At 37.9% G+C, this 27,376-nt stretch overlaps 9 protein-coding genes and 1 long non-coding RNA gene across 12 annotated transcripts; 1 reads left to right on the top strand and 9 right to left on the bottom strand.

Annotated features, from left to right (window-relative positions):
* Positions 1-29: 29 nt before the first annotated feature.
* LOC141905066 (sulfotransferase 1B1-like) lies at positions 30-1,480 on the bottom strand. The gene is made up of 3 exons (XM_074793799.1): positions 1,336-1,480; positions 1,091-1,254; positions 30-919 (listed from the first exon to the last, which is right to left on the bottom strand). The coding sequence occupies exons 2-3, from the start codon at positions 1,245-1,247 to the stop codon at positions 174-176; spliced, it is 903 nt and encodes a 300-aa protein (XP_074649900.1). The 5' UTR covers positions 1,248-1,254; positions 1,336-1,480; the 3' UTR covers positions 30-173.
* On the bottom strand, positions 1,439-3,405 carry LOC141905065 (sulfotransferase 1C1-like). Of its 2 annotated transcripts, XM_074793798.1 has the most exons (3): positions 3,014-3,405; positions 2,347-2,930; positions 1,439-1,504 (listed from the first exon to the last, which is right to left on the bottom strand). In XM_074793798.1, the coding sequence occupies exons 1-3, from the start codon at positions 3,177-3,179 to the stop codon at positions 1,493-1,495; spliced, it is 762 nt and encodes a 253-aa protein (XP_074649899.1). In that variant the 5' UTR covers positions 3,180-3,405; the 3' UTR covers positions 1,439-1,492. The 2 variants fall into 2 exon arrangements, with proteins under 2 accessions (XP_074649899.1, XP_074649898.1); XM_074793797.1 differs by lacking the exon at positions 1,439-1,504 and having other exon boundaries at positions 1,540-2,930.
* A 6,236-nt stretch (positions 3,406-9,641) lies between these two features.
* LOC141906070 (sulfotransferase 1B1-like) lies at positions 9,642-10,515 on the bottom strand. The gene has a single exon (XM_074795246.1). It carries the CDS (start codon positions 10,461-10,463, stop codon positions 9,693-9,695), a length of 771 nt encoding a protein of 256 aa, XP_074651347.1. The 5' UTR covers positions 10,464-10,515; the 3' UTR covers positions 9,642-9,692.
* A 400-nt stretch (positions 10,516-10,915) lies between these two features.
* LOC141905923 (sulfotransferase 1B1-like) lies at positions 10,916-12,683 on the bottom strand. Its single transcript, XM_074795028.1, has 3 exons — positions 12,648-12,683; positions 12,378-12,563; positions 10,916-11,904 (listed from the first exon to the last, which is right to left on the bottom strand). Exons 2-3 carry the CDS (start codon positions 12,541-12,543, stop codon positions 11,156-11,158), a joined length of 915 nt encoding a protein of 304 aa, XP_074651129.1. The 5' UTR covers positions 12,544-12,563; positions 12,648-12,683; the 3' UTR covers positions 10,916-11,155.
* Positions 12,684-12,884: 201 nt separating this feature from the next.
* Positions 12,885-14,067, bottom strand: LOC141906118 (uncharacterized). The gene is made up of 3 exons (XR_012619307.1): positions 13,954-14,067; positions 13,706-13,823; positions 12,885-13,408 (listed from the first exon to the last, which is right to left on the bottom strand). It is a non-coding gene; the product is annotated as an uncharacterized LOC141906118 (long non-coding RNA).
* A 365-nt stretch (positions 14,068-14,432) lies between these two features.
* LOC141905865 (sulfotransferase 1 family member D1-like) lies at positions 14,433-17,024 on the bottom strand. Its single transcript, XM_074794942.1, has 3 exons — positions 16,921-17,024; positions 15,719-15,897; positions 14,433-15,305 (listed from the first exon to the last, which is right to left on the bottom strand). Exons 2-3 carry the CDS (start codon positions 15,888-15,890, stop codon positions 14,557-14,559), a joined length of 921 nt encoding a protein of 306 aa, XP_074651043.1. The 5' UTR covers positions 15,891-15,897; positions 16,921-17,024; the 3' UTR covers positions 14,433-14,556.
* Positions 17,025-17,323: 299 nt separating this feature from the next.
* Positions 17,324-18,958, bottom strand: LOC141905898 (DNA-directed RNA polymerase III subunit RPC7-like). The gene is made up of 6 exons (XM_074794981.1): positions 18,882-18,958; positions 18,526-18,699; positions 18,225-18,417; positions 17,831-17,958; positions 17,631-17,753; positions 17,324-17,523 (listed from the first exon to the last, which is right to left on the bottom strand). The coding sequence occupies exons 2-6, from the start codon at positions 18,646-18,648 to the stop codon at positions 17,431-17,433; spliced, it is 660 nt and encodes a 219-aa protein (XP_074651082.1). The 5' UTR covers positions 18,649-18,699; positions 18,882-18,958; the 3' UTR covers positions 17,324-17,430.
* An 83-nt stretch (positions 18,959-19,041) lies between these two features.
* Positions 19,042-23,238, top strand: LOC141905613 (mediator of RNA polymerase II transcription subunit 16-like). The gene is made up of 8 exons (XM_074794562.1): positions 19,042-19,247; positions 19,335-19,515; positions 19,769-19,861; positions 19,977-20,111; positions 20,570-21,482; positions 21,928-22,157; positions 22,244-22,346; positions 22,485-23,238. Exons 1-8 carry the CDS (start codon positions 19,087-19,089, stop codon positions 23,174-23,176), a joined length of 2,508 nt encoding a protein of 835 aa, XP_074650663.1. The 5' UTR covers positions 19,042-19,086; the 3' UTR covers positions 23,177-23,238.
* Positions 23,239-24,007: 769 nt separating this feature from the next.
* LOC141906104 (anaphase-promoting complex subunit 15-like) lies at positions 24,008-24,883 on the bottom strand. The gene is made up of 4 exons (XM_074795301.1): positions 24,706-24,883; positions 24,527-24,586; positions 24,322-24,444; positions 24,008-24,239 (listed from the first exon to the last, which is right to left on the bottom strand). Exons 1-4 carry the CDS (start codon positions 24,826-24,828, stop codon positions 24,183-24,185), a joined length of 363 nt encoding a protein of 120 aa, XP_074651402.1. The 5' UTR covers positions 24,829-24,883; the 3' UTR covers positions 24,008-24,182.
* Positions 24,884-25,253: 370 nt separating this feature from the next.
* LOC141906027 (protein JTB-like) lies at positions 25,254-27,270 on the bottom strand. 2 transcript variants are annotated; one of them, XM_074795171.1, is made up of 6 exons: positions 27,142-27,270; positions 26,864-27,045; positions 26,541-26,673; positions 25,835-26,012; positions 25,668-25,747; positions 25,254-25,506 (listed from the first exon to the last, which is right to left on the bottom strand). In XM_074795171.1, exons 3-6 carry the CDS (start codon positions 26,657-26,659, stop codon positions 25,338-25,340), a joined length of 546 nt encoding a protein of 181 aa, XP_074651272.1. In that variant the 5' UTR covers positions 26,660-26,673; positions 26,864-27,045; positions 27,142-27,270; the 3' UTR covers positions 25,254-25,337. The 2 variants fall into 2 exon arrangements, with proteins under 2 accessions (XP_074651272.1, XP_074651271.1); XM_074795170.1 differs by lacking the exon at positions 26,864-27,045 and having other exon boundaries at positions 25,257-25,506.
* Between the last annotated feature and the right edge of the window lie 106 nt (positions 27,271-27,376).

Below are 27,376 nucleotides of genomic sequence, written 5' to 3'. Positions count from 1 at the left end.
AACAATTAAAAACTGTTGTTTGCTTTGTTCTTATATTATAGATCTTTATTCATAACAAAACACTAATCGATAATCCTTGAGAAATAAAACTCACTGATGACCGACCAAGTTAAAACTAATTTGAATTGCATTTGAATTATTTTTTTCAACACATTGAATTTAGAGACTAATATTTAGTATTTTATACCGACGGATGTCAGTTTCTCGGCGATCAGACGATCAAAGGTTTCTGCTTCTTCCACAGTAAAGTGGTTCTTCCAATCACCCGTTTCACCTTTGCGCATAAATGGTGGAGCATTAGGTTTTGCATAGCCATCACCTTTATAATTAGTCATAGGATTCGCTTTCATAGATTTGAATTTGGTCGCTTCTACGATTCTATCTATGACTTCATCGGTTAGATCTTTCTGGAGAAATTTAGCGATCTTGACGACTTGTGCTCTGTGATCATGAACCAAATCTTCGTAATATAGAATGAGGATATTTTCTCTATGGCGCTCTTTCCAATAACCCAAATAGTGATCAAATATGGGCCCATAACTCATATTTGGGGCTAAAAATACTTTAAGAAAATTGGAAAAGGAGCCAATGAAAGGGGTTCTAGCAAAAGCCTGTGCGAAATGATAATATGAAACGGCTATATCTTTAGGATTTCTCATGACGTAAATTAATCTAGATTTAAATTTATCGACAGCTTGTCTCGGGCCTAGGTTCCAGGGTAAATGCATCTTGCAAATCCGAGGAGAACTTTGCTTTAAGAAGAGTTCTAGAGGTGTATGGAGATCACCGTAGATCAGGCTACGAGTCGGTGGTGTAAAATCTAAGAAAGGCATCCGTGCCGATAGATAGTCCTGTTTCGCGGCCTCGAGATCACCGTTATTCATCACTAACCACGTTATTTCTTGCGTCATCGTAGTACCTGTGAAATATATCATAAACAAAACATCATGTTCTGAAAATCTCGTATTTCGTTTTTGAGCACGTCAAAGCTGCAAACTATACTAGAATAGTCAACGAATTATCTCTATCAAACGAGAATAAAGGTTTATAATCGCTAGTGTTTTCAATTCATGATAGTTTGATCAATTACCTGCTTTGGGATATGTCGCTATAATGATGTCATCCTCTCTATATTCTAAGTTCATTATTTTATCAATGAGCTCTTTACTATGGTTTGTTACACTGAACGGATAGCCATGAATCAATTCGATAGGTCGAGGCCAAAGATCTTCTTCTTTTGGTTCCATCGTGTTTCTATAAGAAAGCGTGATTGATTGGCAATAAAGCCATTGTATACAAGATATTTTAAATATTTAGGTGAATGATCACACTAACCTTTTTCTCAGTTACTTTCGAAAGGTATCAACAGTGCTGTTATTTATAGTATATCGAGTCAGTCGTCAGTAGACAGTACAAGTTTACTCCACCAGTAATGATTTGTCGTAGGTTTACTGTACTGTACAGAATGGACTTTAGTACAACGAATGACGTGTCACGTGATAGCCTAAATACAGTGAATAATAAGACCTGAATACCAGTTCAGTATACGTAACGCACCTCGTCGTCCTTAGTGGAAAATCCCTCAAAAAACGATCCTTTTTCAAATAGTGTCATATATTTCATTCTAACTACACGTGATTTTTGAAGTACATATACTGTCGTTGAATAGGTTTACACGTATAACACAAATATATTTATGAATAATGAAAGAACGATTATCAAGAAAAATAATTTGAAAAGGTTAATGACGCCCGAAATCCAAATGTGTAGCTGGCCACGTTTTAGTGAGTGAGTATATTTCGACGATTTAATTATAAATGGCCACAATTGAAAATCGAGACTGGAGCTTTTTTGATTACTTTGAGTACGGATCCGCAACCAGGAATTCTGCAAAAATCATCAAATTAAAAAATCTAGTAACTGCTAAAAGTTTGTTCATCTTAATTTTCAATCTCATGATTTGCAAAAAAGTTAGTTAGTTTTCTCCATTTCTCATACTCAATTCTATTTTTGCCCTTCACCCTCACACATTTTTCTTGAAAAAAATCGTACTCCAAGTAATTTAAAAGAGGCCTAATCAGTATAGCCCCAATATTGCAACATTGGCGACGTAATGTACATCCACTAACTATACTTCTGAAATAGTTGATAATAAATAGTTTGTTCTAGCACAAATTTTTTTAAGTTCTAGTATTCTATACCGACGGATGTCATTTTCTCAGCGATCAGACGATCAAAAAGTTCTGCTTCTTCCGCTGTAAAGTGGTTCTTCCAATCACCCGTTTTTCCTTTGCGAATAAATGGTGGAGCATTCGGTGCTAAAGGCTCGTCAAAGAAAAATCTTACCATAGGATTCTCTTTCATCACTTTGAAAGATGTCGCTTCTACGATTCTATCTATGACTTCATCCGATAGATCTTTCTGGAGAAATTTAGCGATCTTGACAACTTGTGCTCTGTGATCGTGAACTAAATCTTTAAATTGAATGATAAGAATATTCTTTCTATGGCGCTCCTTCCAGTAACCCAAACAATGATCAAATACATTTCCGAAGCCCATATCCGGGCCCATAAAGACTTTGAGAAAATCGGAAAACGATCCGGTATATGGTATTGGGAAGGACTGCGCGAAATAAAAGAACGAAACGGCCACATCTTTTGGATTTCTCATGACGTAAATCAATTTTGAACTGAATTCCTCTACAGCACGACCCGGGCCTAGATGCCAGGGTAAATGGAATTTACCCAATCGAGGAGAACTTTGTTTCAGGAACAGTTCCAGCGACGTGTACTTTTTACCGTACGCATTACAATCAATCAGCGGTTTATACTCTAAAAATGGTATTCGTAAGGCTATATTTTCTTGTCTGGCGGTCTCCACGTCTCCATCGTTCATCACTAACCACGTTATTTCTTGTGTCATCGTTGTTCCTAAAGGCAGAACAATCAATTTTCAAAACAAGTTGCCGAAGCATTGGCAGCGTATAGAGAACGAACATTGATTAAATGGTTACCTGATTTTGGATACGTAGCTATGATTATATCATCCTCTTTATATTCCAAGTTCATTACTTCATCAACGAGTTGTTTATTGCTTATATTCACATTCAACGGGCAGTCGTATACGAGTTCCATCGGTCGAGGCCATATTTTTTGCATATTTTTAAGCTTTTGTTCCATTCTATCAACGCGCTATGGTAGTTAATGCAGCAGCTTCGTAATACAGCCGTACGAAAAATATGCACGCGTATAAAAAGGCCTACAACATAACCTACATCCAATGCGCCATACAGATTGTATGTACAATGTAGAGCGAGAAATTAACCTAGCTACTGATTGCATTCAATAGGTCTGACAAGCCTGTTGTGTGTTTCTGGGTCCTGATATATACTTATAGGAATATAGGTATTAATGTGTCTTTTCTAAAATTAAAAATGCAACGTTTTCATCGACATTTTAAAAGATTAACACGGCGCTACGTAAACACAAGTCCTTCCTCATTTTCAGCTAATACGAACGACTATTGCCGGAGCAAGGTGCAAGGAACACAACAAGATCACTTTCAATCTAGTATTTTATACCGACGGATGTCAGTTTCTCGGCGATCAGACGATCAAAGATTTCTGCATCCTCCGTTGTAAAATGGTTTCTGTCATACGGAAAATGACCTGGGACTGTAGATCCTCCAAAGGCAGAAAAATAACTCCAACACAGCTAGATACAAACGAAAAACTGAACCCCACTTTATTGCAGGAAAAGGTTTATATACACAATAATATACATGGTTGATCACCCGTGAAACTGTGATCGGTGAAATATAACACGTTACATAATACACGCTAGTACTGCGTGACACTCCCACCACAGCAGATAAGTTTAAAGATAAATCGTACATAGAATCATACAAAATAGAAATAGAAGTTCGTATAACAAATATCTCAATGTACGAAATTACAAACAATTTACATATTATTATAATGAACAATTGATTTAACAATCAAACTATTTACATGTAATTGTAATATAATCTTAATAGAACTGAGACTAATTTAAGCATTATCTGTATCTTGATCTTCCAAAACTTTTAATTGCTTCGAAATTCTATCTTTGGCAACTATTGCCGATGCACGAGTAGGGGGACGAGGAGTTTGAGTTTTCTCATCAGTTGAAATTGAATTTTGCACTGGAATGGATTCAACTGGAACATTTACTTCTAGATAAACTAGTTTAGAAATTGGACGGTTAGTGAAACCATTGGCAGTTTTTAACTCTACTGACCGAATGAGGTCATCCTCCCCGCGCAAAATCTTAGTAATTATAGCTAATTTCCATCGTAAACGTGGAACATGTGCGTCATGTATTAAAACTAGCATTCCCGGTTTGATATTTTGATAATTATCGCCAACAGATTTATGAGATTCTCTCAAATTTACCAGGTACTCTTTATGCCACTTATCCCAAAATTTATCTTGAAGTGTAACCAGGAATTTATATCGATTCTGCAACTCGGATTCTGACAAATTGGAATAATCAGGATCATTGATATCAAACTCAGGATGAGGCAATGAATTAATTTTCCTTCCACAAACTAAATGAGATGGAGTTAATACATTAATGTCATTGATATCTGATGTTTCCCTGACTAAGGGTCTGTCATTAATCGTACACTCAATTTCTGTGATTAATGTCGAAAATTCATCTAGAGTTACTTTTGCCCTTCCTAAACACTTTTTCAGAGCAGACTTTGTCAAACCGATTAATCGCTCGTAGAATCCTCCGTGCCAAGGGCTTCTTTTTGTTATAAAATGCCAATCAATGCGTCGCTTTGAAAGGAAATTCGTTGAACTCAAAGCTTCAAATATCTTCTTCAATTCGGAGTTGGCTCCGATAAAGGTACTAGCATTATCAGAGATAAGCATCCTTGGCACGGAGCGACGAGCAGTGAACCTACGGAAACATCTTATAAATTCGTCTGTAGAGTTACTAACTACAACCTCACAATGGACTGCTCTGGTTACAGTGCATGTGAATAATGCAATATAACAATTGCTGCCATTGTTTAAAACGAATGGTCCGCAATAATCCAGTCCACAGTAGTAAAACGGTGGATATCTAGAAACTCTATACCCAGGAAGTGGAGGTGGATCTGGTAACGTAAAGGGTTTACCAGAAACTTTGCGACATGTAACGCATTTTCTGACCTGAGACTTGACTGCTTGGCGTATCTGAGGGATCCAAAAATTTTCTCGTATCTTACACACAGTTGCACTTACACCGAAATGCATGACCTGCAGATGAGCATCATTGATAATCAAACTAGATAACATACACGATTTTGGTACGAATATCGGGTGTTTAGAATCAAAACTCATATCAGCATTCTGGAGACGACCTTTGCACCTAATAATGCCCTCGTCGTCTATGTATAATTGTAGTTGATTAACTACAGATAATTTCTTTCTCTTTGTGCCACTAGTCAAGTCCTGAATTATCTCGGCACACAAAGCGGACTGAAAATATTTGATTATCAATTTTTCAGCATTCACGATTTCTGATGACGATAGTGGTCCGTGATTTCGATCCTCTTTTATTGATTTAAGGTTATGAATAAAGCGTAAAGCCAGAGCCATGACATTTACCAACTCTGAGTATGACGTGAATTGACTATAATCTATAACTTCTCCCAATTGAAAAGTAAAAATTGAACTTTCCTTCTTACGAATTGGATCGGAATTTTGAGCCACTACGTAATTGATTGAAATTGTGCTAGGCTGTTCAGGTAGAGGACTCCCATTGGTCAACCAAGATGGCCCTTTTAACCATAGATCAGCTGTTAACTCATTGTAATGCACACCGCGAGTTAACAGGTCTGCAGGGTTAACGTTACCTGGACAGTAAAACCAACTGTTTAAAGAAGTTAATTTTCTAATCTCGGATACCCGGTTATTCACAAATTGTGTCTGTTTCTTTCCTGAATTTAACCAACCCAATACAATCTGACTGTCAGTCCAGTGAAAGGATTTTATAGGCGAATTAGAACCAATGGTTGGATTAATTGAACGTTGAATGTGATCAGACAACCTGGCTGCAACCGTAGCTGCCATCAATTCTAACTTAGGGATGGTCAATTCTTTAACTGGAGCGACACGAGATTTTGACATTATCAAACTAGACTGACTACCAGATTTAAGGTACGCCACTGCTCCATACGCGCGAGTCGAACTATCACCAAATATGTGTAGTTCTAAATCAGTAGTTTGCAAATTCGGATCTGAGAAATACTTTCTCTGAAATGTCATATCCAAAGCTCGGCACAGGTTTTCATTAATAGAGAACCATTGAGAACAAATATCCTTAGGTAACAAATCATCCCATCCGTATGACTGCTTCCATAAATCTTGAAGAAGTAATTTTGATGGAAGAGTGACGGGAGTCAAAAACCCAAGAGGATCATATATTTTGGCGGTCCTTTTCAAAATAACACGTTTTGTGATAGGAGACTCGTCTATTACCGCGTGCTTTGGATATGCGATCAAATCTCTATCAGTGTCCCACATGAGACCAAGATTCTTTACAATACGAGAAGGTTCAAGTACACCGTCGTGTTTTGCAAGCTCACGTAGCTGCGAACTATTCGATGCCCAGCATCGAAAATTGAAATTGGCATTTTCTTTGAGTGATCTCGCTTCTTTATAGAACTGAATTACATCTGACACAGAGTTTACGCTTGTACTAATATTGTCGACATATATATCTCGTAAAAGGTTATTCGTAAATTTACCTTTGAAATTGTTTCTAAGATGATATATAATTGTACTATTTAGCATAAACGGCGAACATTTCGCACCGAAAAGGACTCTCTTAAAGCGATAAACCTCAAATGTACTTTCAGTGTCTTTCGAATCACTAAGCCAGAGAAAAGCGTAGAATCTCGATCCGATTTATCTAAACCAACGTGCAAAAACGCTTTTTCGATATCAGTGGTTACTGCGCAATCAAATAATCGAAATCGTATGAGAATAGAAGTGAGTTCATTGAGAAGGCAAGGCCCTGACTCCAAACAATCATTCAAACTTAATGAGTTTTTGGAAGAACGACAACTACAGTCAAATACTATGCGGATAGGTGTAGTACTAGACTCTCGAAATACAGCGTGATGCGGAATATAATGAATTTTCCCTAAATCATCAATAGGATCAGGGTAGGCCACCTTCTCAATGAAGTCGCGTTCTAATTGATATTTGATTATCCCGTCATAACTCTCTAACAACGAAGATTGAAACAGGCGCCGAGCGAGTGATCTTGTACGGCCGTATGCTACCGAGTAATTTGATGGTAAAGGACCATAACCCACTCTCCACGGGAGTTTTGCCTGATAGATACCTCCTTCTTTAGAAATAGAACTATTTAGATATTCCTCTAAAAAATTGGAAGTTTCGTCGACTGGAGGCGTGATACCTAAAATATCTAACGACCAGAATCGGCCAAGATTATAAGAATCAGGCTCCGATACTACATGTAACATGCTAACATTACTAGAACTACCATTTTTCCTAGGCCCAGTTATAACATAACCGAGTTTAGTTGGAACCGCTACTGGACCATCGCTCGACCGTATTGTGCCTTCAGTCTCAATAAAATTGTAGTAATAATCACTTCCGATTAATACAGAAATGTCGATGTGATCTGAAGCGTAATGTATGGGTTGTGCAAATTGCAGACCTTTAAATTCATTAATTGTTTCAATATCAGAAGGCACAAGTAATGGTTTTGTTATGGCCGGTACAACTATTGCTTCGACTTTTAAAGTAGATACATCTGTACATATTATGTTAATCTCTACAATATCGACCTTCCTGTTCGTAGTCGAAGTTGCCCCAAAAGTACACAAATTCAAATCTGCATTTTTGATAATCTGTAATTTTAGAAGATTTGCTAACTCTTCCGTAACAAATGATCTTTGCGATCCATCATCGAAAAGGATGTTGGCGAAGGTATGTTCCTCGGGTCCCGTTACCCTACCAACAGCAGTTTTTAAATGAACTGGAATCGTTTGAACCGTATTAACGGCTACTGAAATGTTAACATTTTCTATAGACGTTTCTGATTTTGCGTAAGAATTGGATTCATTTATTAAACTCATTGTTGACTGCTGTTGTGGTGTGGGATTGCGAGCCGCGGGTACTAACTGAGGTGTAGGCGCAGTACCATCAACGCTACGCTCACAACTGACCAAATGTGCACGCACACCCTTAGGTTGAGATCGCCTGAAAAAAGAAGCACTGCACAAACTCGAATGATGTTTGCCGCCGCACGATTTACACCGCTGTTGAGAACCACAATCTCGAGAACGGTGTTTCCCTAAACAACTATAACATAAATTCGCATTTCTGATCATACTGAAGCGAATTTCAGGGTCAGTTATGATCTCGCACTGGTTCGCGTAATGATTTGAAGAATAACAATACGCGCATTTACCGCGGTTCGAATTGTTGGGACGGTGTAGTTGTTGTTTAACCGGTCTATTATAATTCACGCGATCTACGGTCGAAATCAACGACGTCACGGTTGAACTTTTGGCTTGAGTTGAATTCGAACAACTCAAAGTGTTACACGCCTCGAGAGTTAACACTTCATTCTTTATAGCCGTACGCAACGAGTCGAGGTCCCAGTCTTTATTGCCATGCTCTTTAGAAATATTCAAATTTACTTCATATGGTAATTTCGTTCGCAGAACCGGAACTAACATGGCGCCATAATTTGAAGTAGGCTTCCCTATCGAATCTAAACTCCTGATGTATTTCTCTAACTTATCGTAAAATGACCTTAACGATTTTAGATCATAGCGGGGTGCCGGTAAACTCAACAAGGATGTCATATAGACCTCAGCGATTTTATGAGCTTGCCCGAATCGGTCGCACAATAACTTTTTTGCAACGAAATAATTCACATCGGTTAACGGGAGGCCCTCAAGACATTCTTTGGCTTCTCCTGTCAAATGAGTAATCAAATGACTAAATTTTTCGATACCCGAGAGATCCGACTGCTCGTCAACTGTTGCGCAAAATAAGTCCCAGAATGACTTCCATTCTAGGAGGTTTCCTGAGAATGTCGGCAATTTTAATTTTTCGAGCGTTAATCTTTTCGGACGAGTTGTAAAATCACGGTTTGAAGGAACATTAATCGTAAGAGCTTGTACGGAATGCTCCAACACTGACAAATCAATTTTTCGTTCCGACAAATAATCTTCAGACTCGGCGATAAAGTCGCAAATTTCTTTTTCTTTCGAATAAAATTCTAATAAGTTTGAATCTAAATCGGTCATCATTTGAATTTTTTCCTTTATCATCGATACGACGGACATACCTTGCACGCTTTGCTCCTGAGATACCGCGTCTCTTCCTCTCGTAAATAATTTCGTTAGGTGACTCCGATGTCCTTTCCTCGTGTTGTATAATTTTTTCTTATCTTCTTCGTCCATCTTGCTGTTTCTATTTCCTCGGCTCGAGGGACCAAAATGTCATACGGAAAATGACCTGGGACTGTAGATCCTCCAAAGGCAGAAAAATAACTCCAACACAGCTAGATACAAACGAAAAACTGAACCCCACTTTATTGCAGGAAAAGGTTTATATACACAATAATATACATGGTTGATCACCCGTGAAACTGTGATCGGTGAAATATAACACGTTACATAATACACGCTAGTACTGCGTGACAGTTTCTCCAATCACCCGTTTCACCTTTGCGAAAAAATGGTGGTGCGTCTGGCCTGGGAGGCTCGTCAAATGAAAATTGTACCATAGGATTCTCTTTCATAGATTTGAAAGATGTCGCTTCTACGATTCTATCTATGACTTCATCAGTTAATTCTTTCTGTAGAAATTTAGCGATCTTTACAACTTGTGCTCTGTGATCGTGAACCAAATCTTCGTAGTATAGAATGAGGATATTTTCTCTATGGCGCTCCTTCCAATAACCCAAATAATGATCGAATATATTTCCGTTGCCCATGTCTGGGGCCAGATAAACTTTGAGAAAATCGGAGAATGGCCCGGTGTATGGTTTTGGAAAGGACTGCGCGAAATAAAAGTATGAGACGGCTGTATCTTTAGGATTTTTCATGACGTAAATCAATCTAGAATGAAATTTATCTACAGCACGACCGGGGCCTAGATACCAGGGTAAATGGAATTTACCCATTCGAGGAGAACTTTGTTGCAGGAACAATTCCAGCGACGTGTACTTTTTACCATATGCCTTACTATGAATCAGCCGTGTGTACTCCAAAAACGGGATCCGTACCGCGATATATTCCCGTTTAGCAGCTTCCGCGTCACCATTATTCATCACCAACCACGTTATTTCTTGTGTCATCGTTGTTCCTGCGTTGTTCATATTCAAAGGACAGCCATATATGAATTCCATCACTCGATTCCACGGTTTTAATTTTCGTTCCATCCTATAATCATCAACCGCTTTGTTTAATTTTGAAGAAGGGCCCTATCAACATCACGCCTACGTGTGCATTAAAATATTTCATGACAGTAGACCTGAATACAGTGATTGTCAGGTTGTATTTCATTAAATTGTGGGCAATGTATTAATGAAAGAAATGTTGACCTAATAAACAGATCTTAACGTATGTGTATCAGTATAATATCGTCAACAGAAATACACGTCGTTCAAGAAAGAGCAAGTTAAAAACTCCATTTTGTGATAGAATCCGAATCGTTTTTGTTATCAATCAAACAATTAATTTACGCATTTGTGACAAACGGATGTCGCGAAAATTCTCTCAAATTCGTAAATGTTTCTTTTCTAGAAAGGGTTACCTCTTTGCTGGTGCAGTATCGAGGATTTGTTTTTTAAGGATCTACAACAAGGATTGTGAACTTTAGAAAGAATAGCGATCGTTATAGGTTTGTGATACAGTTATGTTTGATGAGGACACTGACACATATAAGAGACACTGAAGATTACGACGAGCACACTGAAAAATCTATCACCCACTTATGAGCATTCGTGCGCGCAGAGATCCATCTCATCAGAGGAAGAATTTAGAACTCCTGTAATCTCATTTTCAGAAATCAAACTTATTTATTATTCACCACAAATTACACAGTAATTGACGTATGAAATTTGACAAATATTTAGTATTCTATACCGACAGATGTCAGTTTCTCAGCGATCAGATTATCAAAGATTTCTGCTTCTTCCACTGAAAAGTGGTTTTTCCAATCACCCGTTTCACCTTTGCGCATAAATGGTGTAGTCCCTGGTCTAACAGGTCTATCAAATTCATAGTTTGTCATAGGATTCTTTTTCATAGATTTGAATTTGGTCGCTTCTACGATTCTATCTATGACTTCATCAGTTAATTCTTTCTGGAGAAATTTAGCGATCTTTACAACTTGTGCTCTGTGATCGTGAACCAAATCTTCGTAATATAGAATAAGGACATTTTCTCTATGGCGCTCCTTCCAATAACCCAAATAATGATCAAATATATTTCCGAAGCCCATCGTTGGACCCAAATAGACTTTTAGAAAATCGGTAAAAGAACCGCTGAAAGGGATTTTGAAGAAAGATTGTGAGAAATGAAAATAAGACACGACATTATCCTTCGGATTTCTCATGACATAGATCAATTTGGAGTTAAATTCCTTAACAGCTCGACCCGCGCCTAGGTTCCAAGGTAAATGTATCTTACACATCCGAGGAGAACTTTTCTTTTTGAATAAATCAATTGATTTGTGATCGTTTCCTCCATATATTTTACTGCTGACTAGACGAGTGTACTCAAGGAACGGTACTCGGGCTACAATATATTCTTTACTGGCAGCATCGACGTCTCCATTATTCATAACAAGCCACGTTATTTCTTGTGTCATCGTCGTCCCTTTGAAAATCAAAGTTCACCCCATCAGACATGAGCGTACTACATATGTGTTTTGAGAAATTTCCAGTCTCGTTCAAAATTACTATAGATTTTACGCTTCCAATTTTTCAATGCATGTGTATATGCTAACGGCTATATTGTGCAATATTAAGGAGTCACACTCCTTAATACCGTGCGCTAGTGGGTAAGTCCAGGCGCGGATCCAGGGGGGTTTTTCAGGGGTCGTGACACCGCCTCCCCCCATCTCAGCTGCCAAAAACATTTTCAATCGCTTTCTTGAAGGAATGTACTCAAGAAAAAGTGGGCGAACAGTATTACATAATCGGTAACATATCATCTTATGTTTGGCCAAACAATATGCAGTATAGGCCCCCTGTCAGAGATTTAAGTCGGCGGTTTAACATTAACATTCTTTATGAACCCCCTCCTGGAAAAAATCCTGGACCCGTGCCTGAATTCATTATTACGTTTACCTGCTTTGGGATACGTGGCAACAATTACATCATCTTCCCTGAATTCTAAGTTCATTATCTCATCAATGAGTTCTTTGCTGTGAATATCCATATCTAACGGACAGCCGTGTATAATTTCAATCGGCCGAGGCCATAGTTCTACATGATCTTGAAACTTTGATTCCATCGTGCGGTACGTATCAAAACCTATGTGGGATGCAGGTGATGACACAAATTTAAACGAATGTCCGACTGTAATTTCATGGTTTTCACTTTTTACGACAATCTTACCTTTCCTTAATCGCGCACCAGTGCTTTATGATTATGGTAAACTTTAAAACTGTGATATTGATTGTGTCGCAATATTCTTTATAGCCTAAATTAATGACGACACATAACCATAGGAACGTAGATATCCACTTGAAAAACTCTTGACTCACCGAAACAAACAAAAAATTCGTTTTTGTCGAAAGTCAAACCTATTTATTATTAATCACAAAGTATACGAATGGACATTTTGAACCACAGAAAACCAAACACCGTTTTAACGATATGCGCAAGTGTTTGTGCATAAGTATTAACTTATATGTATTACAAATTATACAGCTGGATTTACATGTACTTAATGTGCTCTGCGACGAGAATTGAATGTTTTCACAAACTTTGACTTGAAATGATATTGTTCACATTGTTCACAAGTTACATGTTCAAATCGTTGATATTTGTACTACAATGCACCGATGCAATATTTCTTTGATATCTAGTATTTAATACCAACAGATATCAGCTTCTCGGCGATCAGACGATCAAAGAGTTCTACTTCTTCCGCAGTAAAGTAGTTTTCGCAATCACCCGTTTCACCTTTGCGCATAAATGGTGTTGTCCCCGTTCTAAAAGGTCTATCAAATTCATAGTTTGTCATAGGATTCGCTTTCATGAATTTGAATTTGATCGCTTCTACGATTCTATCTATGACTTCATCGGTTAGATCTTTTTCTTAAGAAATTCAGCCATCTTCACAACTTATAGTGCTCTGTGATCGTGAACCAGATCTTCGTAATATAGAATGAGGATATTTTCTATGGCGCTCATTCCAATAACCCAAATAATGATCGAAAATATTTCCGTATGCTATGTCCGGACCCAAATAGACTTTTAGACAAAGGACTAAGGACACGATATCATCTTTAGGATTTCCCATGACATAGATCAATTTTGAATTGAATTTTTTCAACGGCTCGACCAAGGCCTGAATTCAAAGGTAAAATGGACCTTGGACGTTCGAGGAGGACTTTGCTTTTTTAAATAAAGGTCAATTGAGTTGTGATTGTTTCCACCGTATATCTTACTACTGATAAGTCGGGTTTGCTTTAAGTATAGCACCAGCGCTTCTGTATATTCTTCACTCACAGCCTCAACGTCTCCGTGATTCACTAGTAACCACGTTATCTCGTGTCGTCGTTGTCCCTATCAAAAATCATAGTACATTCTATCAGACGAGTGAAAAACGCCAAAATCTGCTGTAAGATACCCTATCCCGTATCGAATCACTCATGCTCTGTATTCTGATGGCTGCCAATCAACAAGAAAAGTTTACCTGCTTTTGGAGACGACGCTATTATGACATCATCTTCCCTGGTTCACCATATTTCATCAAGAAGTTCTTTGTTGTGAATATCCATATCTAACGGACAGCCATGTACAATTTCAATCGGCCGAGGCCATAGTTCACTCACTTGAAACCTTGATTCCATGCTTGAAATTTTAACCAACGTCCTACTTCGTTATACATCAAAAGTTAATTTTTCCCCGTTTTAAACGAACTTACCTCTCCTTTGTTGTGAGCATTCCTATATAGGATATATTTGAACACGTATGATTATAGTAAACTTCCAACTGTGACATTGATTGTGTCGCAGTTTTTTTTTCATAGGCAATATAAAACGAATCTACGACACTTAATCATAGAAAGGTAGATATCCTGGATAAATCAGCCTCAATGGAAAGCGCAGGTAAAAATTCGTTTTGTCACAAATATTTATTATTTATCAATTATAATAAATCACAAAAACGGACGAACAGTATGCATATATGTAAAATAAAAATCGAATATTGCTATTTAACGATCATATCTATCGAAATGGAATTTATCCCATTCGCTAAATACTTTTCAAATGGCTGTTATTCAGACTAAAATGACTTAGTATTTTATACCAACAGATGTCAGCTTTTCGGCGATCAGACGATCATAGAGTTCTGCTTCTTCCGCAGTAAAGTGGTTCTTCCAATCACCCGCTTCACCTTTGCGCATAAAAGGTGTGGCATTGGGCCTCACCGGTCCATCATACGCATAATTAGTCATAGGATTCTCTTTCATAGATTTGAATCTGGTCGATGCTACGATTCTATCTACGACTTCATCCGTTAAATCTTTCTGTAGAAATTTAGCGATCTTTACAACTTGTGCTCTGTGATCGTGAACCAAATCTTCGTAATATAGAATAAGGATATTTTCTCTATGACGCTCGTTCCAATAACCCAAATAATGATCGAATATAGGGCCGTAATCCATGTCTGGGGCCAGGTAGACTTTGAGAAAATCGGAAAATGAACCTCTGTATGGATTTAACTCAAAGGACTGCGCGAAATAAAAGTTAGATACGGCTGTATCTTTAGGATTTCTCATGACGTAAATTAATTTAGCATTAAATTCATCGACAGCTCTACTTGGCCCTAGATTCCAAGGTAAATGAACCTTGCACAATCGAGGAGAATTTTGCTCTAGAAACAGGTTCATTGATGTGCAATCGTCTTGTCCGGAGATCTTACTGCTGACGGGTGGAGTGAACTCAAGGAACGGTATTCGCGCAGCTATATATTCTTGTTTCGCGGCCTCTACGTCTCCATTATTCATAACAAGCCACGTTATTTCTTGAGTCATCGTTGTTCCTTTAACGAGTAAAAATAAAACAAGTTGTAAGATTTGAGTATAGCGTATCCAAATTTCATCTATGCACTTGTTTTGGGCTTTAAATGATAAATCATTGTAGAATATCATTGCATCACTTTGCATCAAACCTTCGGTCTTCAGGGCCACTTGCTACACTAAATCATACCAAACAATAAGAGCACTTTTATGCCATTCCCATGGATTGAGGAGCATCTCAGAGGGCACGGGCAAAGCTCAACGAAGTTCCGGGACCTCAGAACCCACCCCCTGTATCCGCCCCCGCGTCCTGTATTTTCTTTTCAATATTTCTAATACAAACCATGGATTTATAAACTGATTTGATGTTTTAATTGTCAAAATTTGCAGAGAAGATAGTCGAAAACTTTCTTCAGCAGTGGTTCAGTTATATTACCTGCTTTGGGATAGGTCGCCACGATTATATCATCCGATCTGAATTCCACGTTCATAATTTCATTGATACGTTCTTTACTGTGATATTCCAAGTTTATAGGTACGTCGTTGACATATTCAATTGGTCTCGGATAAAGATCATTCGCCAACGTCTTGGTTGGCAACTGCTCCATGGTTTGTCTTCAATTAAAACAAAATCAGAGGTACATTTGGAGTCCAAAAAATCAGGCGATAACGTCTCGTTTTGGTATAAAACATAAACTGTAACCGATGACTCGATCACAATCACGCAGAAGGGATCAAAAAGGCCTGGCGTGAGCAACTTCTTTCATTTGCCGCACGGGCCTTGCAAGAATGAGTCACAGGCCAGAACCTGAACAATTCACAGGCTAGAACTGCGAGTCAATATGCCCGTACATGTATTCTGACTTTCGATTAATCAAGTATAGTGGTTGGTGTAATCAGGGATTCTAAAACGATTTCGAGTCTATGGTGTAATCGTCTGAAGGGTGGTTTTTGAAGATCGACCAGTCGTGAAAACCACGGCCCCGAGTGGAACTCTGAATGCGTTCAACAACCACATCATGGTCGGGGTTAACGAAAACCAGTGTTAGATTATCTATTCGTGTCGAAAAGATTGTTCGCTGTTCGTTTATACCAAATGCCAAGGACTTTTGTAATTCTGTAGTTATAGAACTTACCGGTATACCTGATAATTTATAATCAAGCAGTGTCATATCAGGTTCCAAAAGTAGGTTACAAATAAAGCAGTCACGTACCTTCATGAAAATAATTAATCAATTTATCATGGATATTTTGCAAAGATAATTTAGGCAATGAACAGCAGAGTTTTTCCTGTAAAATCGCTCCTCGACAATTTACGTATGCTGCGTCTAGTTTACGATACTGGTTTTTGAATTTACGTATAATTATTTCCTGCTTCAAAAAAATATTCTAAATCAAGTGTATAAAATCCTGATCACTGTTTTTTTTCATACCGTTGCTTATGCACCATTTTCCCAGGACTCAAACCTTTTTCTACAATGAACTTTATGCAGATGACGTTTGGGAGCGGTACCCAGATAATCTACCGATCTACGTCTACGCCAACATTTGCCGCGCATCAAAAAGTTAATCAAATCTACCGTAGACTCTGAAAACGCTTTCGAATTTCTAATTGATTCTAGACATGAATCTACGTACCTAAATACGGCGTATTGAAAAACACGAAAACAGTCGACGACGCTGCGTTGTACATGTGCGTACTGTAACTGCACTGTAATTACGGTACTGCATTGGTCTATTCGCTGCTCGGCATTTGAATGCGATCAATGATCGATAGTACGCGTTATTATTCCTAGAATGAAGAAGTCCACTTTCCCGACTAGATCGAATTCGACCGATTAAACAACGCCCGACACAATATAAACATTAGTTATGCCGTTCCAAAAGGTTTTAAAAGATCCTCAACGCAAGTTCGAAAACAAAACTCAAACGGAATAACCTTCTTGATGTACTTAAAAAAGCAGGTTGTCAAAAAGCGGGTCGTCCCGCTTAGTGAAACATAAAGCCAGTTAAAGACTAACAAACAACTTTTACGTGAAAAGTTAAATCTTTATTTATATCCCAAATATTGGAAAAATTCTTAATAAATGTAATCGACGCTTAAAAAACATTTCATTCGAAAACAAATGCCATGGTTTGAGTTATCATTCAATAGATAGCACCCTCATCTAAACCATCATCTTCATCATCCATACCATAATTCTCACCATTATCGAAATAATTCAAATTGTAGTCAGTTTCCTGCAAATAGAACAATAATGGAAAATACGGTAAATGTATCGCTTTTATTTGGATATTTACTAAAAATTGTGCCATAAAAAGATTTCACGATTTTCTTTTTCACTCACTTCCTCTAAATCATCTTCTTCAAAATATTCTTCATCCTCTACTTCATCTTCATTTTCCTCTTCTTTTGCCTTCTCCGTCTCCTCTTCTTCGTCGGCACCTTCTACTTCTTTTTGCTCAAGTTCCTACATAGAAAGATTACCGGTTAATTCAGAAATGACGGGTACATTAAGAGACATTTCGCAATTTTTCATACAATTACCTCCAACGTTTTAACTAAGGACTCGTCCACTGCAAGATTTCTTTGAGGAATTTTCGGTTTAAACGTGGCCTTTATTTTCGCCGCTTTACGAGTTTGAATCTTTAGTTCTGGCGGAAAAAATCTCCAATCTGGAATTAAAAAAAGAAATATGACACAGTCACGTTCCTTGAAGAGAGGTTTCGCCCCACGCACAGCATACATGGAAACATGGAAACTGAGAGAAATATGATTCTGAGCATTTTCCCGAGTTGTGCCCATTTACAAAAAAAAACGAGAAACATGATTTCAGGTAACAAAGCTTCAAAGATCAATCATGTTTGATTCCATCCTGTTTCTACATTTCCCTGTTTCCCTGCATCATACGCGTTGGGCTTTTTTCCGTCAGTCAATTTACCAGGTTTCCAATTAATCGTATTGTCCGAGTTTTGTTGATATTTATCGGTGTAACGAATTATGTCTTTCTTCTTTTCAAGAGGTTTAATAAAGAACGGCGACTCTCTTATTCCACCGCGGAATTCTTGCTTTAACGCCAGAAGGTACGCATTCTCTTCGCTCTCAGTCAGTGGAACGGGTTTGAATTCTGTCGGCTACAATACAAAGAGGCATTATAAAAATGCAATGAATAATATGATAGAAGTTTTACTGACAATTTAGCAGGGCAGGCCCAGGAGACCAAAATCTACTTTTTTACTTACTGGATAAAGTGGTGGAGGCTGTAATGTTGTCACTGGCAATGCTTCCCCTCTACCAAATCCAAGAGATTCAATATTGAATGACAGGGATGAGCGACCTCTCCCTCTTCCTCCACGACCGGCCATTTACTATATATCCTCTCTCTCTTATATCCTATAGGACCTTAGGATATTATTCTAAAACGAGAAGTTTAACATTATTATAACAAACTGGCTCCGGTACGGGATTTTAATGGTAAGTCAAAATTGATTACTCTTCTATTAATCAATTACTATTAAGTCATGAAATATATACAAGCAGATCCGCGGGCAATATTTCTACTGAGGTGAATTCTTTAAATGCGTTTTGGCAAACTTACTTGGATAGAACATGTCAATTTCTTCAAAAATGAAACAAAATAAAACGTACAGTGCCTACGACCTTGAGAATATCGGCATTTCTTGATTTTCGTAATCTCGGAGCCATCCTAATTGAAGTCGGAGCCAAACTTGTAAATGAAGTATCTGTGGAGAATTTCCGGTTGATTTATTTTTTTCAATTTTCATTATTTATCCGGTATTAAAATGGATTTGTTATACACAGTTAGTAAAGAAGGTTTAGATAAACGAGATTGGATGACAGATGAATGTACTGCGATGAGTATATCTTGCCGTAACGTTGTTGCGTTTTGCTCAATGCAGATTTTGGGGTCGGCAGTCATCAAACAGAAATCTGGAGGAATTGGGTAAATGAATTTGATTTATGAGTTTGAGTAGACTGAATCATAAAGCTTTGTCATATCAACATATAACCTCTAGTCTTTTCTTTCCAGCAAGAAGAAAGGCAGTTATGAGGTTCAGTTCTACCTGTATGTTTGCGATCTCGACAAACCATGGGATGTATTCCTTGTGACGAATAGCGACGATACGATTGATTGCTTACAATGGGATCCTTCTGGAACTCGCTTATTAGTCGCCGGTGGACAAGGCACCGTGCAAGTTTGGATCATGAAGGTAGGCAATGTACCGATAGGCCTAATAGTATTTGGACCATTGACATAAGGCATCTATTAGTAACTTTGATTACAGCTCTGCTGATGGAAATTTTTGAATTGATGAAAGAAAAAAAATCTTGAATTTTTTTCCTTCGCCTGAAATTGTGGCGGTAAAAAATCTTTCATCCTAGTTATCAAGAAAAAAGGCCTAATCTGACTTTCAATGACCCCTAGAGAATAAAAATACGTCCTCTTTTTTGTATGATTCATAGGATTTCTTATTGAATGATTGGTGTATGGAGAGTTCTGCTAGTTTGAAGGGAGAAGAGTTTTTAGCAATTGCTTGGTTACACACTGGAGTACAGGTATGACGAAAAAAAGATTATGTTTAAATTAAATTCATGAAACTATGACCCATCTATTATCCTTAATGGATCGTTATTGATAATAGTTCGGTCTTAAATTTTATTTCAATTTCAGCATCAATTTTTGGCCGACAAAAGGGACAGCTTGTTTTATACTGAGAAGTATACTAGAGTTAAATTTGCACCATCTGTAAGTCAGTTTGGTGGAGGAGCAGCAGAAGGCTGGATTGCTGTTACCGCTACAGGCTTGGTACGTTTAACATTAATCAGATCTTACAATATTAGTTTTGCCTAAATCTTTTAATACTAATTTTGCCTAAATATTTCAATACTAATTTTGCCTAAATATTTCGATAATGATTTTGCCTAAATATTTCGATAATAATTTTGCCTTAATCTTTCAATAATAATTTTGCCTAAATCTTTCAGTAATAATTTTGCCTAGATATTTCAGTAATGATTTTGTCTAAATCTTTCAATAATAATTTTGCCTGAATATTTCAATTATAATTTTGCCTAAATCTTCCAATAATAATTTTGTCTAAATCTTTAATAATGATTTCAATAACCTAAACCTTTCAATACTAATTTTGCTCAAATCTTTCAATCAAAATTTTGCCTAAAAAATCTTTCGATAATAATTTTGCCTAAATCTTTCAATAATAATTCTGCATAAATCTGAGTTTCTGTCTGGTGAATATCTTCCAGGTTTCTGTTGGTTACATAAACGGCAGTCGCGAAGTTATCACTAAAACGGAACATTTGAATAAAGTACGTTGTCAGACCGCGAACGCCGATATCGGATTCAGCGATGACGGCAGTATTTACGTCGCGACCACCGATGGTATCGTCATGTCGGCCGTTCAGTTTTATCGAATCCTGCTGAAATTCGAAAACAGTTCGATCACCGTCACTTGTCGATCGCACGCGAGTTTCTTCTGCCGCAGCGCGCAGGACTCCGGCGCGAAGATGTCTGACTCGAAAGTCTCGAAAGTCACGCATATAAAATTCCTATCGAGCAGCGTTATCGACACAGCCGTCGTCAGTTGCTGGAACGGCTCGACGACGTATTTAGAATTGTGGAAATTACTCGAATGCACAACCGGTTTACATAAAATGTTCAGTTCGGGAAACGCCGCGAACATGAACTCTGAGAAGAAATACTCGACGAAAAAATGGATGCATAAATTGACGCTGACTTACAATAGCGAAACGGTTGATTTAGCGATGCCTAATTTCCCGATTGTTCCTCAAAGTTCGATGGATCCGACGCTGAATGCGTTGCAGTATATCGCCGTCGCGTTTAAAGACCGCACGGTGAAACTGATCGGCAAGTCGTCGTTTCAGTTCATGAATAATTACGCGTTCGAAAATGTGATGGTCAGCGTAAAGAGCGAGACTAAAAAACAGAAAGTTCTGCCGTCGATCAGCACGGTACATCAAACGTACACCGGGTGCGGTATCGTAACGTTAGATTCGTATGGTTCGATCAGCATTTTCAGACCGATCAGTCTCAGAGATCCTGCTTTACAAGTGTCGTATTTATACATCATCTCATTGCTCGAGTATTGTATCATAACTGGATTCGATTACTGGGATATTCTACTGCTGATGAAACCAGGTCAGTAGTGGTTCTAAATCTTAAACTGGTCTTGAGTTGTCAGATTGGCTTTAGAACTAGGATGGTCTTAACACATTTGCTTCCGGCTATGAGTATACTCATACTTCTAATTCTGTCACTAGTGACACTACAAATATATATGTAGCTGATCCTTCTTATTCCCTATTTGATATTTGCTCTCTGGCACACAGGAATGACACAGTTCCTGATTGGCTGGCAATATGAACAAAATCAGCTTCATTCTCAATGCTAATTGGTCTAACTATGTAACAGCTTCAGTGCCAACTTACAAGTATATTCACAATTGGTAATTCTAGGCAGCAACGTATCAAGCTGGCAGTGAATGTTATAAATGTTAGATGTAATATGTTATAAGGAATAACTCTCCCCAGGTCATTTCTAAGGTTGTAAATCTCAACTGTCATGAATTATTGATAATTTCTAGGCGCAGTTGAACCAAGTCTGCAGCGTTTGATCGAAAACTTCAAGAAACAGCCGCAATCGGTGCAGGAATCTTTATTCACCAGATTCATGGCTCTGAAAGCTTCGTTATATCGATATTCGACGGGAAGTCAACAGAAGGTTTCCGATTGTCTGAGCAGTTTACTATTAACATCCGTTGCTACGACTTTCAAAAATATCATCAGACCTAAACAGCTTGTGACGCAAGACAAGGTATATTGAATCCACTGAAAGATTCTTGACAGTGTCAGGTTCTTCTCTTGCTGAAATATGCTTGATTTCTAACTCATTTCTTGTAGAGCCCTTGTGAGAAACTGTACGTTTTATGTAGCAAAAGCCAAGAACCCGATTTAGATCAGATGTTGATGACTCTCGAGACTAAAGAATTCATTGTTGGACCAGGTGAGTTAAACTTCCCTTACAGGGTAGCTACTGACTTGGAAAACTCAGGGAATTTGGATATGCTATTGACCACATGTTTGTTTATCAATATTATACGTGATTGTGAATGAAAGAAAATTTGTATAAATCTTTTCGCAGGAACGTTACAATCTTTACAGCAGCTGATACAGTGGGTAGCTGATTTCACGCTGTATCTGCTAGCGTCGATACCCGTGTATCAGAACTACGCGAATTTCCCCGGTTCGAGTATCATTCACGACTCGTCGTATCTCGTGACGCTGCGCGAATTGCTGATAATCATCAGAATGTGGGGATTAGTGAACAGCAGTTGTCTTCCGGTATTCAGTACTTCATCCAGCGTCGACTGTCTGTCGACGATGTTCAAATTGCTGACTAAAGTTTGGGTGTCGGCGAAAGAAGGAAATTCGGATTTCGACGACGCGTTGGTCGACGAATGTTGCCTGCTGCACAGTCAAATATCGGTGCCGAATCTCGAACAGATTATGATACAAGACGGAAAGCATTTAAACACGATTAGCGCGCAGCAGCCGGTGAAATTCGTCTACGGAGATTTACCCGATCACATGACTAAACCGGTATCGGCGAGCCTCGTATTGGACGGTCAGAGTCCGGCGGTCGGTAAACGCGATTCGATACGACAGATCGGACTCGGAGTGTCGCCCCCGGAACGTTTGAAACAGTGTTCGCGGTGCGGAAATATTTCGCTGATTCGCGCGCAGGTGAAATCGCCCGATCTGAAAGCGTGGGATCAAAGATGGGCGAGATTTTGTATGTGCGGTGGACAGTGGAAACTTGTCGTTAATAATTAAAACTTATCCAATTATTTTTGTATTCTTTGTATGTAAATGTATTGTGTAAAACACAATAAATATGTGCTCACAATAAATAATAGCAAAATATTACCTATTTTCTTGGTCAACTTTCGAGTTATTATACAACTTACTCGGATGGCTAAAGAACTCGGTACAAAAAATAATTTCCGGCTTCCTAATATCCAGTAAACCTCGCCTTATTCGGACATAGCTACCTCAGACTGTCGACCAACTCATAAAAATTGAAATAATTTTTCTACTTCCTTACATATTTTCCTATCCTTTACTCATATTTAGGGGTCATTCATTTATTATGTACGCATTAGGGGAGGGGTCAATGCAATTGCGTACTGTAATGCTTAATGAATATGAAGAAAATGGCCGATATGCGTACGTAATAAATGAATGATCCCTTAAGGAGAGAATCCCACAATGATAATAAAAAATAATCATTATTCCTGAAGATGACTATTAGGATAAATTCGAAACGTTGAAATAAACTACTATCTCGAAGTTTCATTTTCGGACTTATTATTATCATTGTGGGATTCTCTCCTCATCGCGTCAACACGGATATAGTGTTCTACCAATCGTGAATGATCCCTTAGCTTGCCTCGGATCAATATTGCCAGTCTCGAGTTGTACGTCCAAATTAGGCAAGGTTTACTGTATTTTGTTGATTCTTTACTTGAAGGCAAGGTTGACTATTCTTTTTCTGAGGAATGAAGTGGGTATCCCAAAAAGCGCATACAAAGAAGAGTTTTATTATCAAAATCATAAATAAATGCTTTATTATTTTATTAAATAACTTTAAAACCAAATTTCTGAACAGTCTTCACGTTTACAAAGCATCTACATCGGGTCACTCTAGTTCCATCTTCTCGTAGTGCTCGATATTGATAGTTGCTCTACCGATGAAAGGCTATGTTCAAGGAGAGATTTCTTAACGTCCTTGCCAGCGATAGTAATTCACGAGTTCCATTTTAATCCGGCAACCTAGAATTCACAGTCCCCACGGTGGGGAATCACCCCCAGTCGTATCATTTACATCCATATCAGCCTAATGAATACAATAGAATGTAAAATTGTCAGCTTGTTAAGATGGGAAATTAACACTCGCCAGAGGAGGAAACAACACTTACATCGTCCGGTGAATCACGATCGTATATCATATCGGTATCTAATTCATCATCGTCATCATTCGTATCACTTTCATCATCATCGCCGTCATCTTCTTCCTCATCATCTTCTTCATCGTCGAAATGCTGAAATAACAAGAAATATCAATCCATTCGATGGCCTTTCGTTAAACCGATGCTTTGAGACCATACAAATGAAGAGCTGTACCTCTGAAGCAGTTTTCCCGATGGGCGTAATATCATTGTCTTTTTCTGCTATGCTTTGTAACTGAAAAATAAACATTCAAGTAAGAAGGCCTGACAATTGAATGTGGGACAAGGGCCCAAAGAAGCCGGGAATCGGGATAAAACAAGTGAGTTATTAAAAATAAAAAAAGGAAAACAAACCATTTTTCTGTGTTCGGTTTCAAGTGTGTTCAGATCTGAATCATCATCATAAGCCTTGTCGACATTAAACCACACAGGATCGTCAATACGGGGTAACAGAGAGGGAAATAACGGTACTGACATTATTTGTTCACTTCTTTATTATTGTTGGGATCAATAAATCTTAATTGAATTCAATGGTTGTCGGTCAAATAAAGGAGAATGTTGATAGAGAAAATATCCGGCTATCAATACAATCCAATATTATGTTATTCACTTATCAACTTAGTTACAATATTAAAAGTTCATCAAATCTAACGAATTAAAGCTTGCTTTAGAATAGGATGCAAATTTTATGACAAAGAATAATCAATACCACGAAAACCAGAGCTTCTATGAGCCTTGCTTTTTACCTATACAGAACACAGCACCTAACGATACAAATTAGTGACAAGAGTTTATTTTAGAAAATAAGATGTCATGCTTTTTACCTATACAGAACACAGCACCTAACGATACAAATTAGTGACAAGAGTTTATTTTAGAAAATAAGATGTCATATGGTCAACTTTATTGCAATAAATATATTTACAAGTATATACAACTAATTTGACTAGTAGGTATTGTAATATTCACAGTATCAGAAAAACAGCTCAAATGCCGGATGAGATTTGTTTGTTAATTCTATCGAGAAGTTGTTTGTCCAGTTTGCGTTGTCGAACTCTAACCACACAATACGAAACAATGCCTATCACAAACGTCGAGGCTTCAAATATCCAAAAATACATTTCTTCTTTCTTGGCATCTCTTGGTTTTTGGCAACTGTGTAAACGAAATAGAAAAATATTAGACGCCGATCACCGATAAATAGATTACTGGTAAAGATCATTTATCAAAACTCATAATCAAAAGACGCAACATTTCGGACTCTCTCACTCTAGACCATTTTCGGGTGTGGTGGATGAAGTTACAGATTTTTTTACCTTCTGAAAACTTTTCCAGTTTTTTCACAAATCACGGGTACTTTGTATCCGGTTTCTTTGCAAGGCTCCATATTCATTTTCTAAAAAAGAATTTCAAATAATTGCGTTTACGCGATATACATCTCATTGAATTAAGGGATTTTCTGGATGCAGCAGCTATCACCTACCATTTCGAGTTTTGTACAGGGAGCACATTGATTCGTTAATACTTGAGTTTGTTCATGTAACCAGCAGTAATCATTAGACGAATTCTTATTGTTTTTATCCTTTGGTAACTTTGTAACATCTTTGATGTTCATGCGTATGTACAAACTGCTTTCAATGACCAACACAAGCACCGACACTCTATCATATAAAACAACACAATGAATATGAATTGACAATTTCCAATATTTTTTTTCATGATTTGGGTTATCTTTTAGATCTAGTGGTAGTCAGTAACCTGTCTGTGGTATAGTTTCATGATCGGATATTTTCGCAAACCACGAATTCTTAAATTTTCTTATCTTATGTAAAGTGCATATATTAAAATGTAGATAATGCGGAAGGACTGCAAAGGACAAAGGCTACCGTTAAAAAGGGCAGTAACCAGCAAAATGGGGATCTGGAGATATCGAGAAATTACAACACATGTGAGTGAGATCAAAGAGAATATTAAGCGCATAGGCCCAAGTCTTGAACAGAGGAGAGATGCTTCCATCAATGGCGGAAAAGAAAATTACCTATTTGGCATTTTCCAAAAGGACATCGGAAAATTATGACAGGAGCATGCTCTCCCCGTGCTCCTGTCAGAATCTGTCCTTGAGATCATTGGCTTTCTTCATAAAAATATTCGTTGGACGAGATGTCACTAGATCTGTTCTCAATACTTACATTACTAATAATACGATGCCTGCAATCATTCGTTTTTTCGTACACCACTCAATCATTTTGGCAATTATTCTTAAAGTATGTCCTACTTTTGTAGCACGAGAAGATTCAGAAAACACCATTGACAGCAGTCAACCTACATGATTAAAGAAAATACACAAAATTATCAATTTCTTTTCAAGTTAAAGCAACATCAGACTGACTGACAGTTTTCACAACCATGGCAGTTGAAATGGATACTTAATATGTAACCCGTAACCTGCATATCTGTACATCAAAGCCCTTTCTTCCACCACCGTGAATGTGATAAAAATATAGTGACTCACACCTTCACCTTCTTAGGCTTAGTATCGGATGTTGCCACAGTTTGTGACACTAGGATTGTAGAGCGACTCTGACTGTGGATACAACTTCCAGGACTGGGTGAATCCTAGTCCTACCCTGTCACTGTCAGGCAGTCTTTGACTCTGTATCGAGTGATGTGCTGTCACTGACTCACTGTCGCAATCTAGAGGCGTATTGAATTGAATTGAATTTTGTCTGGACCGCGAAAGTCTATCAAATGGAGAATTCAAACATAAAAACGACCCTTTAAGAAACGAACCTTTTACATTCTAGATTTACGTCCACCAGTAGATACTTCCTTTTTCTTATTTCGGACAATCAAAACCTAAGAAGATGCTTTACGAATAGATAATTCCCGTCATTTCTCTGCATTTTATTGCGACCCGGAAGTGGTAGCATGTCGCCTAAAAACATATTTCAATCGTGGGCCTAATACATTTTTGTAAGAATTTCAGTAAGGAAACGAGTTAATCGAAATGGGTTAGCTTATGGAT

The sequence above is a fragment of the Tubulanus polymorphus genome, chromosome 5 (genome assembly GCF_964204645.1).
Source record: "Tubulanus polymorphus chromosome 5, tnTubPoly1.2, whole genome shotgun sequence".
Classification (NCBI taxonomy): Eukaryota; Metazoa; Nemertea; class Palaeonemertea; order Tubulaniformes; family Tubulanidae; genus Tubulanus; species Tubulanus polymorphus.
Note: the sequence above shows the minus strand (reverse complement) of the source record. Positions and strands in the feature narration are given on the sequence as shown.